Source organism: Pyrgilauda ruficollis, unplaced genomic scaffold (genome assembly GCF_017590135.1).
Source record: "Pyrgilauda ruficollis isolate IOZ18807 unplaced genomic scaffold, ASM1759013v1 scaffold40, whole genome shotgun sequence".
NCBI lineage: Eukaryota > Metazoa > Chordata > Aves > Passeriformes > Passeridae > Pyrgilauda > Pyrgilauda ruficollis.
The window spans coordinates 1,396,628-1,412,686 of NW_024525490.1; the positions used below are offsets into that span (position 1 = coordinate 1,396,628).

General features: G+C 38.9%; 1 protein-coding gene across 2 annotated transcripts in view; it reads left to right on the forward strand.

Moving 5' to 3' along the window:
• Window positions 1–5,487: 5,487 nt before the first annotated feature.
• The window catches only part of MYOM2 (myomesin 2), a 75,482-nt gene continuing 64,910 nt past the window's right edge, over window positions 5,488–16,059 (forward strand). Inside the window, exons 1-6 of one of the 2 annotated variants that reach the window (XM_041477471.1) lie at window positions 5,521–5,600; window positions 8,134–8,275; window positions 10,572–10,649; window positions 12,920–13,052; window positions 14,068–14,187; window positions 15,825–15,963. In XM_041477471.1, coding sequence (XP_041333405.1) covers window positions 12,946–13,052; window positions 14,068–14,187; window positions 15,825–15,963 — 366 coding nt within the window. In that variant the 5' untranslated portion in view covers window positions 5,521–5,600; window positions 8,134–8,275; window positions 10,572–10,649; window positions 12,920–12,945. Of the gene's footprint in view, window positions 5,601–8,133; window positions 8,276–10,571; window positions 10,650–12,919; window positions 13,053–14,067; window positions 14,188–15,824; window positions 15,964–16,059 lie in introns of both variants that reach the window. The other variant, XM_041477470.1, reaches the window with a different exon arrangement.

Consider the following 16,059-nt stretch of genomic DNA (forward strand, 5'->3'; position numbering starts at 1 on the left):
AAGGGGCTGATTGCATATAAAGTACACCTATCTGAATGAGCACTGTGCCTGATCACCACAGTCTGTTCTGTCTTATTTCAAACCTTGCTTAACTATCTCACTCTTCATCTATGTTTGCGAGTACTGCATGGACTGACTGCCAGTTACTGGGGGGACTGGCTGCCAGCTATTGGTGTCAGACTGGGGGTTTTCGGTACCCTTATACTCTACAAATAGCTATCTGGGGGCACCCATGGGTGTGGGGTGCCTGAAACATCAGCCATCATGAGAGTGTGCATCTGTTTGCAGCAAGCACTGACACAGACAGAGAGTAGGCAACCAGACAGCAAATGTGTGTGTGCTTGTGAACCTGGAGGGTGTCATGTCTGTGCCTTCACCAGTGACCATCAGCTTCTGCCAGCTCAAGAGAAGGGGAAAGAACTATAGTCAGTTCCAGTCAGAGATACAAACTCAAACACAGAGGTTATGAACATTAGAAAACTTTCCCCCCTGTCTCCACTCCCCACTGTGAGAGAACCCAAGAGCTGGCCCTGGTTGCCCAGAGAGGTTTTGTATTCTTGTCATGGTCTAATCCCAGCCAGCAGCCAAACCCCACACAGCTGCTTGCTCACTCCCACCAGCAGGATCAGGGAGAGAACTGGAAGGGTAAACATACTCCTGGGTTGAGATAAAGACAGTTTACCCGGAAAAGCAAAAGCTGCACACACAGGCACAGCAAACCAAGGAATTCACTGCTTCCCAAGGGCAGGCAGTTGTTAAGCCATCTCCAGGACAGCAGGGCCCCATCACACTCAGCAGTTACTTGGGAAGACAAATGTCAACACTCCAAATGTCCCCCCCTTCTCCCTTCTTCCTTCTTACCTCCATTTTATATACTGAGCATGATGTTTTATAGTCTGGAATATTCCTTTGGTCAGTTTAGGTCACCTGTCCTGGCTGTGACCTCCCATGCACCCCCAGCTCCCTCACTAGCATGACAGCATGAAAAGCAGAAAGGCCTTGGCTCAGTGTAAACCCTGCTCATCAATAACAAAAATGTCTATTATCAACCCTATGTTCAGAAAAAATCCAAATCACAGCTCTATATCAGCCACTGGGAAGAAAATTAATTTTACCACAGCCAAAACCACAAGTTTTCATCTATGGAAATATTAAAAATCTGGATGTGGTCCTGCACAAGCAGCTCCAAGTAGCCTTGTTGGAGAAATGGGCTGGATAAGATGACCTTCAGGGGTCCCTTCCAACCTCAAACATTCTCTGATTCTGTGCCTCAGTTGTCTGTGCTTTTCTGACGTGAATCCTGTATGTAAATGCTGTTATGAGAAGTAACCCCCACAGCTGACAACTACTGAAACCTGAGGACATTAAAACAGGCTTTGAATGGTGCTGCTTAATGGTAGATTTTGGAGGGCAGCTGCCTTGCCTTCATTTCCAAGTGTGGCAAAATCTCTGGGTCACACCACTGCAGTGTTAATCCCTGTCTCTGTCTTCTTACAGCCTGTGGTTCTCTCTAGATTTAATGTGCTGGTGGTCATCCCGGGGTTAGTTGATAAAGATAACTGTTGCAGCAGCAGGTATCTGCCAAGTGTGTTTTGTGACACTGGAATAAATATACCAGGATAAGACAGACATCTTTATGGTCCTTGTCTTTGTACAGGTGTCATTGTAAAGGTAAATGAAGAGATGCCATTGAGCTGATATTAAATCAAGAAGGGTATGAATCTGAGCTTTCCTGAGTCAGTAAAACCTTAGCACTGACTCTGATGGGCTTTATAGTGGCTTCTTGGACAGCAGGGGGACACATTACTGTTTAGGTATCTTAAAAAATAATTGATTTGCTGTAACTCAGTGAGTTGTAGCTCAGTGGTGTGTTTGTCTTAGATATAAATGAGGATACTCACTAAGAGATTCATTTTGCCTTATGTTGAAGGGAAAAAATCCCCGCATTTTGTATGCTCAGGTATTTTAGTGTTTGTTCAAAGACTTATGCTAAAATTGTTTGATGTTCTGGATTCAGTTCAGTCTAGTGCAGATGAATTGCTGATTGAAAATCCTTGTCTTGCTGTTTAAAACATATTACATCTAATGTTTTGTAATGGGGTTTTGTAGCTGTTGTTTTGTTTTCCTTCAGCTGCCATTGTCCTCTCTCCTGGGAGTTGTACACCCTTCCCTTAGTTGGAAGTGTATTTTCCTCCTCCTCCTCCAAATTACTTGACTGTTCTCTGGTCTCATCTCCACACAGCATAGTCTCATTTTGGTGAAGAGTAGTTTAAGCTTTTGACAGTTTTCAGCTGCATGAAACCAGCCTTAAAATATTTGCAAGTTGGGCATTGAAATAGAAAATCAGGAAGTTCTAGTAGAATAAGAGAAAATGCATCAGGAAAAAACTAGAAAATAAGCAGAAAAGAGGAGGTAGAGAGAGAAGTGCTTAGGCTTCTTAGAAGTCAGTATGGGTTTGTTCTCTCCCCACTTAAAGAAGAAGCAAGGTGTATTTCCTTTGGAGATTTGTGCTCCACTGCACATTTACAGTGCTGTTAGCAGTCAAGTGCATCTGTTACTGCTCTCTTGCTACCTCATCCTCATGAGCAGGTGCAATTCCTCCAAAATTGTTTTGAGTTCATTCTTTCAGGTGCTGGTACTCTCCTCTGACTTTTGGGTTCGTATGAGGAGCCCATAACTGATAATCCTGAATTTCTGACCAAAGTCACCAAAAGAGGAAAGAACATGATTTATTTGTTATGTGGTTGAATTTGCATACACTCTTTTGTCTTTCATTTGTAATACCAAGGGAGATGCTGGGACTTGGGTAACTGTGAAGAGAGACTGCTCTAAGATCACCAGTGCACAGTATCCATTGTTCCATGGCTTTAGAAACCTCACCACAGGGCTGAGTGAATAATTAGGACTGCTGCAGAGATGATGAACCTCATTGCTAGTTACCAATCTTTTAATCTATGTGAAGCTATAAATATGCAACAAGCATTTGAAGAAATCAGCACTTAACATATCAGCTGGGCTTCAGAAGCTGCCATACAAAGATGCATTAGGCTTTCTCAGAACTGGAGAGAGATAAAAGCACAAGGCCACTATTAAGGCACCCTTATAGGCTAAAAACATACCTCTTCTAACACTATTACATTTCATTTCATTACTGTTTTGATGTTTAATCCAATGGCTAAAATGCTAACTCTTCTTTTTTCCCGAGCTCCATTTCAGTTCTTTGTCTTTCCCTTTGCTGAAGTAGCTGAGACGTTACTTAGGCCTGTATCAGTTAAGCAGCCCACATCAAGGGGCTGGCAGAAAATAAAGAAGTAATTCTAAAATACCAAATTCACAGAAGGATTTTAGCACATGCTAAGTTTACAATGCTTGAGTAATCCTTTTGATACCCTGTTAAACCTCTGCTTTAGAAAAGTTCTTAGGGAAGATCTTAATTTGGGAAGTGGAAGGATCAGGAGAAGGCACCTTCTGTGTTAGGGGGGCAGTAGGAATATAATGTAAATTATTTCATAGTTAAAATGCTAGACCATTTTTTGTGCTTTGCTGACTAAATTTCACCAGCAGTGAATAACACAATATTGCAGTTTTCTCTTCTGTCTTATTTTGTAATGTCTGTGAAGAGAAGAAGAATGTATTTATTGTCTTTCCTGGAAGCAGCCTGGGACTGGCCCTCCTACCTTGCTTGTTCTTGCCTTTGGCATTTTTCCCACAGTCCTTAGGATGCACTTCCATATTTTTGTCATCCAGCCACACCCTGAACAAAACTTAAAATAGAAAACTGCTCAAGTGTAAAGGCAGACAGAGCAGGCTGTAAATGCCTCCATTTCTGTAGAGATAATAAATATAGAATGAGAAACGAAAAGCAGAGTGTAGTGAGAACTTTAAAGTCTTCCTAAAAAATGACCTTTTACCTCCCACAGGAAAATTCAATAGGAGAGAAGAGATGGTGCTGGGTAAGTAAAGTGGGTTTGCTCTGGATTATTACATACTAATTACTTTGACAGCTGCTTCTGAAGCAACATCTACATTCAGGGCATATGCAGTCATTCCACTCTGTCTGTCTCTGTAGATCTAATTCTGTCAGACTGAGTTATAATTCAAGATCAATGGGAGGAAGGGAGAAGTCTGTTTCAAGCAAATGGTAGCCCTAGATGATACAACAGTAAGAAAGATCCTTACCAGAGCTATTTAGGAAACTTGGATGAACACTGCAGATGGGATAAGAATCAGTGATTTAAAGGCTTTTCCACCTCTTGCTCTGCTTCCCTACCTGGATACATAAGAAGAATATATGACTTAAAAAGAATATTGTTCATGTATCAAAGTGTCACATACCAAGCAGTGGAATAGATTGTCATGTAGTGACTTTGACAATGACTGGATTTCTATATAAGTAAATTGAAAATAGATCTTGTTATTTCAAATAATTTTAAGATCAATTAATTCCCTACCATTTGTATGTTGCTGACTCACTGATTATTTGAGTCATTATGGGCTAAGTCATGAGGTGTGGTTATGTCTGCCACATAGCCAGGTTTTCTCAGGCATGTTGTCCTATTTCCAGACAGAATAAGGGGAAGGTGATTAATTATTCATGCTTGTCACAAAGCCTTGTGAGAGGTCCTACCCTTCCTTCCCTTCCCCCGCACGGATGCAATCCCTGTGGGGCTGTCTACCACCAGAGTGGGGCAGAGTGACTGATCCCAAGCCTACCAGCTCTGCAGGACCAGTGCTGCTACCCCCTGCCATCTGGACATGTCAGAGCCACCACAGTGGTTCCTTGTAGCTTCTGGACAGAAACCTAGGAGCCCTACGGGCAGCAAGCATCCGTTTTAGTTAGCAATAATCAGGAACCATCAGGGACCACCAAGGTCTCACAGAGCTGACTGCTTTGGCTGTATTTTTTCCCCTGCATGCTTGTGTCTCTATGCATATTAAATTCTTCCTACTTTACCTATAAGACATAGAAGTATCTTTCTCAGATTGACTAGTGATGTAATAGAGATGGAAATAATAGGGGTTTTATACAACTGGTATGCCTTCATATGTTGCAGACATTCTCACATCAGAGAGCTCTTAAGGAAGCAATAGGGAAGCTCATTTTACAGCCTGAAGCACCAAGGGGATCTCATGTCTTTACTAATAATATTCTGGAGTTCATGTCTCCTCACTGGGTCTTCTAAGTTACCGATTATTTTAAAACTTCAAACTTTTCTAAATAAAAAATTTAAGCTGTTTTCTGGCATTCAATTGCTTCCCATGTGCTTGGTGTTGCTGGGGAAAGAAATACCACTTTTAACATAAGCAACTGCTTTTTTAAGGAATAAGGTTTGTCTTTTATTAAAATTCAGTATTAAACTCCATATAGGCTAATGCTTTTCTTTTGCCTTTATATCACTCCCTTATTATGTATCAGGCTGACCCCAGTTTTGGGAGAATCACTTGGTTAGTTCTAAATATAGCACTGCATCTGCTCTTAAATAGGAGAGAAGGGGCAGTAGCCTTTAGAGAGGAGAATTATTTGTTTTCCTTGGGCAGTGTTTGCTAAGCTGGGAAAGGCTGGTCTTCCTCTCTGCTTTACAGTTTTTCTATACCCCTAGGTAAGTCAATTTTCTATCCATGTTTTTCTTGTACAGAACAAATGAGAGTGCTTGTAGGAGGAGGTTGGGTGCTTTCCTGTAAAAAAAAAAAAAACTCTCCTCAGGGAAAACAAGCAATAAGTAGGACACAAATTGATTCATGAAAAGCAAAACAAACAAACAAACTAACAAAAGTAAGATTGTTTTGTCCTGTCCATAGTCACCTTGATTTTATTGTATATTACATTCCCTCTGTTTCTTTCTGCATATAAAGAACTACATTGTGTGAACTACGTTCTTGTGTGCTTATGCTGTATGATTTTTTCTGAAGTCTGTGTGTAAATAATTAAGCATAAAATCCTATAGTAGCTGGCAAAACTATTTGGCCTGCTCAAGAATGGGATGTAGGTAGTAAAAAAAAATCTTATTTTATTTTATTTTGTGTCTGCCATGCTTTCAAGTACATGTTTCCAGAGGATGTTTCTGGTGTCTGTATTGCTCTAAGCTAAGTGGTATCTTCTGGGCCACATGAAAATTCCAGCTAAATAGCACTGATAGAGTCCTGGGAAACTGAGTTCATGCTCTTGAAATTATGCCTGTGTGTTGATAATGCCTATGAGCCAATAAAAGTACCATAATGAAGGATAATGAATGTTGGGATGGTGGAAAATGATTTTTACCATCTCACTGTCCAATGTTCTTAGTGTCCAGTTGAAGGTATAGAATACATTTGCCAAGTGAAGGGAAGTCTTCAAACTTTATCAGAACATATTTGAACATTTGGAATGTTAGGGTGGCAAGGATCCAAGTCAATGTGGACAAATTTAGCCTCATGTAATTCCCAGTCTTGTATGATGATGAATTTACATCCACATTAGTACCCTGTCTGGGATATATACTGCTCAGCTTCTATTAGAGATATGGAAAGAAATTCAGTTTGGAAGCTCCATTCCTCTCCTTCATGAGAGTCACAGAAAATGCAAAATTAAATTATCTTAGGACTCACTAAAATACAGGATCTGGTGCTTCCCTCCACAGCAATTAGCTTGCTGGAGGGAAGGGTACCCCTGCACTATGCCTGCTGCTCCCCTACACAGAGTCAAGGTCCCTATCGAGGGTTGTGGATATGACTCTGACCACCCATTATATATTTCAAATTACCTCCACACTAACTGTTCTGGCTAGAGAGTGAACCAAGCCATTCAGGGACTATTACAAACTCAAGGTGTTCAATCTAACTAATCATAGATATGCTACAGCCAAATTATTGCATTAAACTGCTGAATCTACCTGTATGTAATTGAAAACAGTATCATTTGATGTTGGGAAATGTTGAAAGTCTACTTATTCAGAACATATGAAATTAATAAAAATGATAGATAGATCTGTGATGGCTGGCACTGTCAGCTGCTTGAAAATGTTGCTTTGCTGGGTACTCAGATAAGTAGAAATAGAGGAGAGAACTCTTTTATCTTTTTTTTTTTCTTTTTTGTTATTATGTTTAATAACAAAAGTAATACATGAATTTTGGGGGAATATTTGAATCTGTTTAAACCAATTGGTGAAATGAGGAAAACACTATTTCCATTAAAAGGAGGTGAGATCAGTAAAACATAAGACCTAATATGATGTAGCTAAAGAAATCAAAAAGAAAAACACAAAAAGTGTTCAAGCTCGCTGAATGATGTCTGGAATTCAGCAGAGTACGCAAGTGGGAATTCCATATATATTTTTTTTCTTTTTTTTCTCTTTTTTTTTTTTTAATGATGAGCAGTTTTGTTCTATTGTCAAAAAAGCTAAAACTGAATTCTTATGTGGACTGAACAAGACCTTCAATGGAAGGCCTGAAACATCATAAAATGACAGTATATTTGAGTCGATTTTTTCATTCACACAACACAATTTTCTATTATGATCTAAATATACACATGTGTACAGAGAAAAAAGACTAGAGAGACATATTAGAAATTTTGTCAAATCTTTTTTTTAATCAAATTAGTTTCTTATCAAAATGGAAAAGAATTAACCAGATCTTCTACATACCATTCTGTTTAGACTGCAGTGTCTAGAGCTGCATAATGACTCATGATGGTTTTACAAGATTTCCACCAAAGTCAGTTTATGGGAGAAAATGATAATATGTTATTAAGTCCGCACTCTCTACAGCATGGATATAACCATCTGGAAAGGACTGCATATTTTTTGAATCAATATGGTAATTTTTTATACTGGTAATTAGGAGTAATTAATAGAAGGGTTTTTTTTTTTATCTTTCGTTATGGTATGTAGGTGATATGGATTTAAATATATTTTATCAGTTATATATCAAGGGCTTTTATGCACCATAAAAGTATAAGCTAGCAGCTTCCCGAAAACATTTAACTTCGAACAATGTGGAGAACAGCTAGCAGAACAAGAGGGACAGGTAGAGAAAAAAATGTCTAAGTTGTGGGAAAAAAAGGACAAGCCCACAAATCAGTGCAAATGGTCAAAGAAATTTCTGTCTATGTGAGGACAGGCAAGAACTTGTGAGTAATATTTGGCACTTCTGCAGATGGCCAGGAACAGAGATGAGCACAGAAGTGCATGTTGAATGGTATAGCACTGTCAGGTCAGGCTGAGAAAATACATGCTGTACAGCGCATTGCTCGTGACACGAGCCTTCTGAACCTGGGAGTGCAAGTTGCCTATCTATGGTGAGCGCAGCCATGTTCTTCTTCCCAAGGCATTTGTCAAGCCATCCATCAATTTAGTTAGTTGTATGCCTGCTCTCTGAGGCAATGTAAATGATCATGCTACAATTTACTGCTTGTCCTTTAAATCTTAAATTGACTCACTTATCAGACTAACAATGTTTATATCAGACCCTTGGCTTCTCTGCTCAAGAATGTGGCCCCTTGTCACGTGGTCCTAGATTATGGCTTTCTATTCAGATCAGTATTACTGTGTCACAAAACTATGCATATCCTGACCTGGCAGCTTGGCCTTTTACTCACGGTCAAGTAAAAATTGTTATATACATGCTACAAAGCATGAAGAAAGGTATGTTTCTGTAAACTGACTTGAGCAGACTAATTCACCTGTGGTTGATGTCATTAATCCTTAAGGACATTTTGGCTGAGGTAATATTTTGCTTTGTGTTTAATAATCTTCTGAGTGGTTTATACAGCACATAGATTAGTGCACTTTAGGTCATTTTGATGTCCCCAGCATTTACAGTCATAGAAACAAATAGGAATAATAATAATAATAATAATAATAATAATAATAATAATAAAGGAGTACAATGATGCTACATTGCACTAACAATATAAAGGTCACATGAGATACCAAATGTTTTAAGATCATCTTTTTCCTGTAATTCTAGTTTTTTTTCTTGAAATCCAGGGTCATTAATAGGATGTGCATGGATGTAATTCAAGGATTGTTTGTGACACACAGGCCATGTATTTCAGCAATGCCTCCAAAATTCTTGCAGTAGAACTTGGTAAATAAGACTTGAGATTTGCTTTTTAATTTGTTATAATCATTCAGATAATTAATTTGTCTTTCTCTAGACTTTTGCTTTGTTGTTGTTGTTGTTATTGGGCTCTCAATTTTCCACTGGGATTTCCCCCCCCAGTTTCTTTGCCAGACCACTTCCTTCATCTCACTTTTGAGTCAGTTTTACCAATTCACTTCCCAATATAATTAGGCCTCCAGACACTGTCATTAATAAAATTTTGGTTCATCTAAATCTATAAATTCACTGGGGTTAAGCTGTCATCAGCATATCATGTTCTCTAACTGTTTTAGTGGTAGATTGTCTAAATATTACAATATATTTCAAAAATCTCATATAAATGCGTATCAGTGGAAAACTGGTAAAACAGTCAACATATGGTTCCTAGGAATACAGTATAAACTTCTTTTATCAGGAGCTCAATACCCTATATGCTGTTTTGACAGTGGGACTTTGATTTTGCTCTTCTTGTACTTGTCTTTGCAGCACTATTAAGTATTAAATACATACTCTGCAAATGTAGTTGTAATTAACTGATGATTATTATTACATTTGGAATTGTTGCCAGGCAGCTCCCCTCTGTGTTAACAGAAGGCAAAGTGAGTCTGGCTGCTAAAAAGCTCTGTTAATTTCTTATATGAAGGCTGTGAGTGGACGGCTACCCTTGTTTCTATACTAAAGGTGTTTGGGTAAATGTGAAAAATATATGAACCAAAATTTGAGGACTCCTGGTGCTGACAAATATAAGAAAATACACTAATTAAAATTTAAGTTTTACATTTAGTTAAAAAGGCTGGACTGTAAATGACAATGGTGTTTTCTCCTCTCTCAAAAATGAAAATAACTTTTATGTATCCAGATAAATGGGCATTACTCTGCAGTCCTTATAAAGTGGATCTCAGTGTGAATTATATATGTAGCAACATTTACCTTGCATGTTGATAAATTCACAGAATTATTTAACTTGGCCACATGTGAACATGAGTAGCACTTAACAGTGGAGTGAGCTTAACCTGTGTTTGTCCTTTGCACCTTCATTTAGGCAAAAAGGCTAATCAAAAATAGAAAAAAGGGAAAATGATACCATTATTTGTTCAATTAACATATGAACTAATGTGGAATCCAATGTCATATACACAATAGTCACACAGTTAGACAGCAGGAAGAAAACCAGTGTTCAATGTCTGCAGGTGTAGAGTCACATGATGTACAGATATCAAAACAAGGAGAAGCCAAGACTGCTCCAGAGTTGGATCTGTGCAACTCTGCTCATGAAACCAAGACATTGTGTCATATGATGGGTTAATAGGTCTGTGAGGGCTCCATGTCAGCTCCAGCATTGTATGAGCTGTCTTACTGAGCCAGCATCTCTGTGAGGTGCTGAACTAACTTGGGTCATGCTAACATTCTTATTTCTCTGTAAATGTGGCAATACAGTTCTTTAATGCCCCACAGTAATGTTGTAAACCTGTTTAATTTTTGTTTTGCAGTGTCCTGTGCTTTTTCCTAAAGCTCTCATTACAGAACCTGTGACTTGTCATTCTCATATCTTGAAAAAGACTGAAAAGGTAACTCTAAGTTATGCAGAAGCTGCAGCTATGAGGTTATAAATTGTAAAAATCTCTTTAGATCTCTAACATTTTAAAATAAGATGTGACTTCTATTAAATATATACCTACTGTTTGCTCCTTACTTTTTCTTGGAAAAGCAAAAGTAGCTGATATGAGAATATCATAATTTTCTGACTCTGCCTTTGACTATCTGCAAGTAACAATCAGACACAGTTACAGATTTTTACTCTACTTAACCAATGACTACTAGCATTTCCTTTTTTTTGATAAATACTATATGCTGGAAATATGGTCTACATTAACTGTCATTTTTAACCTGTAAATGTTTTATCTAAATGAGTTTATAAGATTTATTTTCAAATCCCTTTGAGTTTTTATTTGATATACATCATAAAGCTGCTTATTTATGTGACTTTTTGTTACAAGTTTGGATTTTTGGTGCGGGTCTGAGTCAGGTTCTTCTTGCATGGTCTACATCCAGGCAGGGCCAGGCTGTGGGGAGCTGGAGACTGGTTCTGCTATGTCATTTTTGGGGCAGAAACTGATGGCCCTGGGGACTGACATAGGGTCCTGGGCTGTAGGCAGGGTAGGAGGAACTCTGGAGGAAGCTGGGCTGGGACAGTCAGGTCCATTGCTGTCCGCAGGACCCTGACACACTCCTAACGTGTTCCCTGGGTGAGCTGGTGTTGCTTCACTTGCCATGGGTGCCCTGAGGTGGATCCCAGGCTGTGCCTCAGCCTGTGCCCTGGGTGCTTGTCACCGTCATATTTTCTGGAAAAATCCCTTCACCAGGATTTCTCTCCTGGGAAGCTGAGAAGCCTCAGAGAAAAAGGAAAGCAATATTATCTCATTTGCTTCTCCTGTGTTTTGCTGCTTTGGAATGTGGTTGGAGATTGTTTATCCAACAGGTGATTGTTTCATTGGTTTCATGTGAATTGTTTGTGACTTATTGGCCAACTGGGGCCAAGCTGTGTCAGACTGGAGAGAATCTTCTGTCTGTATCCTTTCTGTATTCTTTAGTATAGTTTAGTATAGTTTAGAATAGTATTCTTTAATATAATATGGATCATAAAATAATAAATTAGCCTTCTAAGAACATGGAGTCAGATTCATAATTTCCTTCCTTCATCTGGGAACCCCACAAATACAAGAGGTGCTGGCATGGAGCTGGCAGCCTGCACCCTACAGGAAGCATAACAGAAGGAATGCTCCCCTCAGCTTTTAGTAGGGTATTAGATGTTACTGCAGTAATTTACCTGAATAAGTCTTCATCTGCTTTATAGACTTATACTGGAACTTGCTTCTGTTGTCACTGAAGTGTAGGTGCCTTGTGGGGGAGGTTTTGGCTGTTAGTTGGAATCCCTCACCACTGTTTGGGACAAATGGCCCAGGAGTAGAGAACCCCATACCCCACTGAGACTGCAGTCACACAAGCTGGCTCCTACTCACAATACGGCTCATGATATTCCCCACTTTTGCAAGAAGTTGTCGTCATACTTCTAATAAGCACAAAGGGATGTAGGCACCTCCATGTTCTTTTAATCATGTAACTGGTAGTCTGCTTAACTCTAACTCAGTGGGAAACGTGCTCTTGTCCCCCACACTGCTTCTAGGGGCACCCTGAATGTTTCTTAGAATCTTCTATCCAAATATTGATCAAAAACTATGCCATGCTTTGGAGAAAGTCCACAAGAAGGAAACCAGAATGACTGATAGTCCAGAAAAAATAACCCATGAGGGAAGATTTCATGAGCCAGCTTTGTTGAGTTTAAAGAAGAAAGCAGGAAAGAAAAGTAAAGAAAATCTTCAACAGGCTGCTACAAAAGTGAGCGAACACTGTCTATTTGTTGTCATGGTGAATTGAACAAAACATAGTGAGCATAAATTGCCAAAGTGGAAAAAGTGAAAGGTTTGAAGAGCAGAGAGCTAGAAATGTCTAATAACGGCCAAAAAACTGTCAAATTTCCATCCCTGGAAATTTCTCTGGAGGCGTTAAATGACATCTGCAAAGAAGGAGAAAAATGATCTGGTGAAATATCTTTTCGGCTATCATCCGTGATTCCGAAGCTCACACTGCACAGCTGATAAGATACAGCCTGAGGTACCCACGTGTGTGATTGATGGCTCTATTTGTCACAAATTGGTGCAATTTTATACATTTGGACATATTCACACACATGTCTACATATCAAAAAATATCAAACCAAAGAGTCTGAAATATATGGCTAAATATGTGCTAAATATATGGCTAACTTCACTCTCTGCAGGAATTACTGGCTGTCACAGAGGAAGGATGTCTTCAGTAGCAGTGCCATTTTACCAGAGGAGGCACAAGCACTTTGACCAGTCCTACCGCAACATTCAGACAAGATATATACTTGAGGAATATGCAGCAAGAAAGTAAGTGATGTGTATTTGAGCACAGGCAGGTCTCTGTTTTGGGTACTCAGTTCTTAGAATCAAGATACTTACCTTTCCCTTCCACCCCCAAAAAAATGTGATTTATACAGAATGGTAGTTTTCTACTTCCTTCCATTGGCATGCTCCTTGTCTGTAGTCTGTCCAGCAGCATAACTAAACTTCCTAGCAGAATTGCAAGATACCTAGACAGACCTTTTAGCTTAGGATCTGTCCTGTTTGGTACATCTAAACTGAAAATTCTTCCTTTTAGGCTAAAATTGAAACTGACTTAAGAAAAATTGACATGAAATTTATTGTAAGTCATAGAAACAACTTTTTACCCATTCTTCTGTACGACATAATGATATTCCTTCTCCTGAAGTTAGCTATAACTAATTATAATTTTTGTGATTAAATTCCTTTTTAAACTTAAATGAAAGCTTAATGCTTCTCATTTGAAATCTCAGAGTTTTAACCATAAAATACACATTCTTTTTATCTCAAAGCCTGAAACTTTGTATTGTGGTTGCTTCAGAGTCACCGTTCTCCCTACTTAGTAATTAACATGCCTACCTAGCTGTCTAGCTGGTCCAGTTTCCCTTAAGAAAGAGGAAAGTTGCAGAAAGATCTGTGAAATATAGAAAAGCAGGAATACTTTGAAACAGACAATGCTATGGGGAATCTTTATGATTTATGTATTAGACAGTCTGGTACCCTTGGGGTTCACCGAAATGCTATCATCACACCTGAATGATTGAAGACTGAAATAAATATAAATTTAATAAAATGAAATAAAAATGCCTAATGATCCCAGTGACAGATGATGGGCATTAAGCCCTGGAAGGACAAGTGACAATCACCACTTAGTGCTGTCAGTGAGAATGCAAAGGTTTCTCACTGAACAGTGCTCAGTCATGGTGTTCAGCTCATTGAGCTCAAAGTAATTTCTCTGACATTTGTGAGTTCATGTTTTACCTGAATTGCTGGGTTATAACAATCTCTTTTATATTTGAAGGGCTGCTTCCAGGCAGGCTGCTTATTATGAATCCTCTGGCTTGGGCAAAACCACATGTAGACTCTGTGCCAGGAGGGCACGCACCTTGGCGCATGAAGCAATGCAGGAATCCAGGAAAAGGTAAAGCTCTGTTGGTCCACTCTGACCTGTGTAGTGGCTCTGGTCCCAACTCTTTTGCCAGGGCTCTTTTCAGAGTTGACAAGACTGGAGGCTTCTCTGTCACTGTTCTTCACTAATCTATTTTGGCTGGAACACTAAATGACTGAGTGTCACTTTCAGTCTCATATTTCAACCCAGAGTTGTTCCCCTGGTCCCCACTCTCACCCTTGAAAACAGCTTTAAACCAAAAATAAATTAGAATCCACCTGGTACCCAGAACTCATTTTGAACAGAGCTACTCTACTATTCCCAAATTTCTAATTTGGATCAATTCAAATGTTTTAAATTCTTTCTTCAATATCAAAAGCGTTTACTGTCATGTCTCAGTTACTGCCTTGATAAGATGTCCCAGAGTAACCATGATGATGACAACATTACCCTTAGTGAATTTCACTGTTTCTGCTCTGCTTTGCTCTACAGTTACTCCACCAAAGACATACAGGATTTACATTACAAGGAATTCTGCCGTGTTTGTAGAAAATATGTTGTGCAAATCATACACATCCATATGGTTCTTGTACTTGGATTGGTTTGAAATATATAACTTCAGAACAGAAATCTCTAGGAAAATCAAATGATTTTGTATACTTTAATTTAAGTTTTAAAAACAGTTTTAAAATTCAGCAATATAAAAAAATGGCAAGACATGGCTGGTATTTAAAATACATTGAAATAGTAGGTACAAATAATTTTTTTTAAGTAGCAGACAAATAATATCTTCATTCACTGAATTTTGTGGAAGTTTTCTTATTTGGGTTATGTTTTCAGAGTCTGCCATATCTTGACTATATTGACAGACATGTTAGAAATACCTGATATTCAGTACCTTCTTTTGTCCTGCGAAAGAAAAGAGAATCAGCATGTTTACTGAATCAGCATGAATGAAGAAAACTGAGCCAGCTCCGCTTAAGAACATTTATGAGTTGGGGTACTTTTAGGAATTCTGAAAAATATGTGGAATTAGGTTTTCAGGGAACAACTCACAATTTTTTCCCAAACTTTATATTTTTCCTGGTAGTTTCTATAATACTTCCTGCTCCTCCTTGTCAAGGGACAGCTTTTTTTTTTGCATGCAACTGTCCATCAAATCCTTGTGAACTCCTTGGTCTGTATCTTTCAGGTGAGGTCAGATGATAGAGCCCATGGAGCTACAAGAGCTCCCAGGTTCTAAAGCTTCTAAAGCTAAGGGTATGTAAGCTAGGCACAACTTTAAAAGGTTGTGAACAGGCACAGAACTTGCCTTCACTCCTCTGCCTTCTTGTGTCCATGGGAAGGAAAATCAGGGGCCAGAAGGAGGCTAGGCAGGTTCTTGATCTTGATTACCAGAGAACTGTGGGGGACCATGTCAATGTGCCCATAGCAGAATTCAAGACTTAAGACGTGTGGCCTCACAAATACAGGGGGAAAGAATATCAAGAAATGATTTTGCATACTCAGGATATGCAGATAGATGCTAAGAATGCTTCCTAACCTAAATTTTACATCTTACTGATATGTTTTCACTGATATGTTTTCACAGCCCTTGGTGCCCTGATGTGTATGAGTGACAAACTTAAAGCTTCACAGTGGTTACCTGAATTTTTTTTCTTGTCCCACAGGAGTCATGAGCAAAAGTCTCATGTAAGTGATGAGAAAAGAATCCGTTTTGCCAGTGAGTTGTCTGCTTTGGAAAAAGAGATTCACACTGCCAGGCACCGTGCTCGAGAACATCTGGATAGACTTGCTGTGCAAAGAATGGTACCTGCTGAATCTTTTTGCTCCTATGCAAAAATAATTAAAGATGTACTGAAGTTTAGGCCTGTGCTTCAAATATAAGTAGTGATTAAACATCTG